We start from the raw sequence: 2196 nt of genomic DNA on the forward strand, positions 1-2196 counted from the left end.
CTTGAGTGGAACCTGAAACTAGTGATTGAGCCCCTAAAGTCATCAGCTCGATGGAGCTGTTTTTCCATGAACTTCTACACAACCTGTAGGCTATTTCTACAGCAACAGAGAGGAAATTTCACTGCTGAACTTGTTGCACAGGTGACATCCTATCACTGAGCTCCTGAGAGCGACTTATTCCTTCACAAATGTTTGTAGAATCAGTCTGCAAGCCTATGTGCTCGATTTTATACCCCTGTGGCCATGAAAGTGATTGGAATCCCGAAATTCAATGATTTAAATGTGTGAGTGTCTCACCAGTACCGTGAACAACAGCTTCTTGTGTATTAATATATTTTCCACTAGAGGGAGATGTTGCACTGCTGGAGATCTCTACGCGCTGTGGAGGTGCACAGTTATTTTAGACATGAATCTGATGTGAATAAAATAATTATATGTGCTGCTTTTAAGGACCTGCCTGGTCGAGGGGGTTGAAGTGCTCCACATATAAGAGCGCAAACACTGTTAACATTTTCTACGAGTTTCAGCCTTTTATCAGAAAGCTGTGGTGAGGGTCAGCTCCATGGTTACACAGGCTGCTGACGGTCTCTCTCAGTGGATGACTCCAGGAGAGTCTGTGTTCCTACACCTCGTTTCTATGAGTCCTGGTCTCATAAGAGTGTATGAGTGTGTGTGTGTGTGTGTGTGTGAAACTGGCTGAATGACCTGCAGAAAGCGCTTGGAGTTCTCGGCTGAGTAGAAAGGCGGTATAAAAAAAATCAATGTATTTACGGTTCAGCTCATTAAATTTTTTTATTGTGTAAACCAAATGCAGAGACTTCCGCTTCGACTGCTGATGGCTAACTTTACGCAGAGTGTTTAAAAGCTTGGGGCGTGTGCTGACCGCAGGTCATTTCCAAACTTGGAGGTTTGTTGTTGTGTCTTGGAAACATTCGTCAACAGTAATCATGGTTCGTCAAGTGAAGAATCTGGTAAGTGTGTCTTGTTTGCTCTTCTTTTTGTGCCTCTGTCCGTTTGTAACACATTAATGGATGTTTTTCGCACTATGGTTTTATAGCGGAGCAGCTGTGCCACAAGCGTAAAAACAGTTTTGGATATGTACGTAGATTTTTAGAGAAACGCACCTTAAACAAGCTTTCCAAAGCTAATTGTAGTTATGGGTTGATTGTATTGCATTTGTGTGGAAATAAACGTCATTTCAAATGAGTTCATAGCCTCAAACGACCACCACATCTGAAACTTTCATTTTATGAAAGGGGAAACTGAGCATGGAAACATTTAGACTTGAGGAACAGTGGAGAAACCTCAAGAAAATCAGCATCAACATCAATTTCTGTGACGAAGAGAAAAAAAATGCACCATGAAGACGCAGAAAACTACTTTTGGGGGTAAAATGAGCTCGTACTGATCTGCGTAAATTTTAAGCAAACACTTACATGCAGTCTCTAAAGGCTTTTTTGAGCATGGGGAACCTCTGGTATATCCCGTTAGGTTTGGTGTAAATCTTAACGAGCAGTGTAGACGTGTCATAGCCTACTAAAGCTCAAGTTAGGCAAACTGAAAGCGAAATCTTTCTGGAGGAAGCGTTGGGCTGAAATCCTCTGTGCGTAAATACAGCCGCAGGCAGCGATCAGTGAAAAGTGGACAACAACGCTGTAACAATCTGTATTTTAATGTGAAACACTGACCTCTATTTTTTGTTGTCAGGTTAATTATAAGATTCAAATGTATTTCAAACTATGTTGTTGGTTTTTGATTTCTCTCCAGGTAGAGTTCAATAACATCCTGAAGGAAGCTGGAAACAAGCTGGTGGTGGTGGACTTCACAGCCACTTGGTGTGGCCCCTGCCAAAGGATTGCCCCAGTGTATGAGGTACATGCTGTCAAAACTAAAACGACTCTGAACTCTTGCATCTGCATGTCGATCTGTGCTTCCACATTATTTCTGTCCCTCACACATTACAATAACCTGTATATTGGGATGGCTCATGAGCCAGAGGAGTCACTATGGTACTGATGCTCTAGTCCCAGAGTCGACTGTCCCCACTCTTAGCATCATTTTGACCCCTTTGCTCCAATAACCTCAGCAATGCTAAAGATGGCATTTCTTCAATAAGTTACGTTGTGAATTTTTTTTCAACTATAAGTTAGATTTGACACATTAAGAAATTACTATTAAGATGAAAAACAACCCACA

General features: G+C 41.7%; 1 protein-coding gene across 1 annotated transcript in view; it reads left to right on the top strand.

Moving 5' to 3' along the window:
- The first annotated feature begins 707 nt into the window (after window positions 1–707).
- The window catches only part of LOC102196417 (thioredoxin-like), a 3038-nt gene continuing 1549 nt past the window's right edge, over window positions 708–2196 (top strand). Inside the window, exons 1-2 of the mRNA XM_005750464.2 lie at window positions 708–971; window positions 1768–2009. Coding sequence (XP_005750521.2) covers window positions 948–971; window positions 1768–2009 — 266 coding nt within the window. The 5' untranslated portion in view covers window positions 708–947. The remainder of the gene's footprint in view (window positions 972–1767; window positions 2010–2196) is intronic.

Source organism: Pundamilia nyererei, unplaced genomic scaffold (assembly GCF_000239375.1).
Source record: "Pundamilia nyererei isolate P.nyererei 1_Seehausen unplaced genomic scaffold, PunNye1.0 scaffold00275, whole genome shotgun sequence".
Lineage (NCBI taxonomy): Eukaryota > Metazoa > Chordata > Actinopteri > Cichliformes > Cichlidae > Pundamilia > Pundamilia nyererei.